Raw genomic sequence first — 2,384 nt, 5'->3', positions numbered from 1 at the left:
GCCGCAGGTCCCCTCGCAGCCCCTGGGGAAGAGTGGAGCGCAGGGGAAGGGAAGGGGGAGAGGGAGGAGGAGCGGGAGGGCGAGGGTGGCCCTGGGTGTGGGAAGGCCCAGCGGCCATGGCCCGCGGCAGTGATAAGCATCTCTCCCCTCCCCCCACCGAGGGCATCCACGTGCTTCACATTCTTGGACGTCTGGGAGTGGGGTGGAGGCCTGGGCTGCAGGGCTGGTGGGGGCACAGATGGAAAGCCACATCCTGTGTGCCCCTCACCCTCCACTGCACAGAATAGGGGCTCTGGGGCAGGCGACAAGGTCCCAATGAAGTGTCCTCCCAAGGCCAACGCGTCACCTCTTCCCACCTCGAGTGGAGGTGGCAGGACGGAGTGGAGACTCTTCCATGGGGCTGTGGTGCTGCGGTCGGCGGGGCTCCTCCCCCCTACACACTTGCAAAGCAGTGACAATAGTTGCAGGTACTCTAGACAGGGTCTGGTCACCACCCCTTGCCCCATTCTTTCTCCAGGACAAGTCTCCAACACACACTCCCATACATAGAACTGGGGGGCCCCCCAGCTTCCAGCTGTACCCCACCCGCCAGGTCTCCACTTATCATCCAAGGTTAGGGAGATGGATGCAGGGTTCCCCAAACTTGTTAGGACAACTCTGAGCTCCTCCTCCACCCCATCAGGGGCCGGGGGCCACGCATGAGACAGCCACTGGAGGCCAAGGTTTGTCTTCTGCAAAAGGCCACCAAGCTGGGACAGGGGTGCCCCCCAGCAAGCGTCCTGCCCCAATAAGGTGGAGGCGGCTTTCAGCCAGAGCTGGGGAAATGGGAGAAAGGGCCTGGTCTCAAGTGTCATTTGACCAAAATCCACCAACCCGCACACCTTCCCCTACTCCTCCAGCATCTTCCCAAAGGCAAAGGTCATGGGGCAGAACAATAGGAGAGATGGGGAAGTGGGGGTTCCTGGGAGAGACAGAGCTGGGGTGCCTCTCCACCTCAACAAAAGAGGCCGAGGGCTGGGGCAGGCACTTTGCCCAGCAACCCTTCTCCAATCTGCCAGGCCCCCAGAGGCCTGCTCCACCCCCACCCCACTCCCTCCCTGGCAGGCCAAAGGGAGGCAGGAGGGTGGGGAAACCCACAGGGAGTGCTGAGCCAAGCCAGGAAGAAACCTGAGCACTTAACAATAACCCCAGAGCACCGGCTCACTCCCACCCAGGAAGCACTGCCACAGCTGGGTGGGAACGTGCCCAGGTGTGCAACCCTGACAGGCGGAACCCCTCCCTCCAGGAAGAGCCTGGACCCCAGGTGAGAAAGGTGACCAGGCCACCAGGGTTCTTACCAGCCTCCCTCATAGGGCAGCCCAGAGGGAACAGTGGAAACAAGGTAACAAACGCCCACCCCCCTCAATATTCACGGTTGGGGGAGATGTAGAGTGGGGCCAGCCCTGCAAAACCGAACTGAACCCCTAAGAAAAAGCTGGACTGAGAGGAGGAGGATTCTCCCGCCAACGAAGCAGCTTCTCCTCCCCATTCTTGGGACGGGAGTCTAAAAGATGACAGCCGAGTGTCTGGGTCCTGGACAAGGCCCAGATGGGCCAGGTGCACGCCCTGCCCTCCCCCCTCCCCAAGGTGTAAGGGTTGGGGAGGATGGCGAGAGAGTCTGACCAAGTTCCCCTTTCTGTCATGTCCCGAAGACGCCAGCACTCCCCTGACACCCACTCTCCAGTGGAAAGCGCAGGGGCTGGGGGCAGCAGCTGTCGCACAGGCGGGGGCTCCCCCCAGGCTTTGGCAGGAGTAGGATGTGGGGAGGGAGGAGGCCCCTCCTCTGAGCGGACAACCCCAAAGGGCCTTCACTCCAGCTCCAGGCTGGGAGAAAGGGCCGCCCGGCTGCGGAGCCCTGCATTTCAAGCAGGTAGAAATACACGAAGGGACGGGGGCTGCAAGTGCCCTGGAGGAAGAAGGCATGTCTCCTGGAAGGCGAACCCCCCAAAGTTCCTTCGGGTGGATGGAACAGAAAGCGCGCCCAGGGTAGCGGGGAGAGCGCCAATTGTCCAGCAAGGGCATCTTCGTTTCAACAAGGGGGAGGAGAAGGGCAAGTCACCACGGTGCCCCCAACCCGCCCCACCCCACCCGGCTCCTACAATAGGAGCAGGGCGGCCGGTACGTACAGTGGTTTGAGCCATTCCAAAGCGGAGTCCGCAGCGGGGTGGAGTAGGGCCCGGGGGCGGGGAGCCCCTTCTCCGGGAGCAAACAGGCCCGGTTCTGATTATAGAAATCCACCACCAGGAAGGGGTTCGGGGTGGGGGTGAGGCCCCCCACGTCTACACTCTCGTACATCTTCCCCCGCGAAGACAAGAGGTCCGGCGGGGAGGTCCTGCGCGCCGCCC

General features: G+C 62.6%; 1 protein-coding gene across 2 annotated transcripts in view; it reads right to left on the bottom strand.

Moving 5' to 3' along the window:
* Positions 1-2,384, bottom strand: part of RARA (retinoic acid receptor alpha) — a 43,393-nt gene that overhangs the window by 9,212 nt on the left and 31,797 nt on the right. The window contains exon 1 of one of the 2 annotated variants that reach the window (XM_004707135.2): positions 2,166-2,348. The exons of the other annotated variant lie outside the window; for it this stretch is intronic. Coding sequence (XP_004707192.1) covers positions 2,166-2,334 — 169 coding nt within the window. The 5' untranslated portion in view covers positions 2,335-2,348. Of the gene's footprint in view, positions 1-2,165; positions 2,349-2,384 lie in introns of those variants that run through there. 2 annotated transcript variants of the gene reach the window in all.

Source organism: Echinops telfairi, unplaced genomic scaffold (genome assembly GCF_000313985.2).
Source record: "Echinops telfairi isolate 266 unplaced genomic scaffold, ASM31398v2 ScPeMD7_7458;HRSCAF=8496, whole genome shotgun sequence".
Lineage (NCBI taxonomy): Eukaryota > Metazoa > Chordata > Mammalia > Afrosoricida > Tenrecidae > Echinops > Echinops telfairi.
Note: the sequence above shows the minus strand (reverse complement) of the source record. Positions and strands in the feature narration are given on the sequence as shown.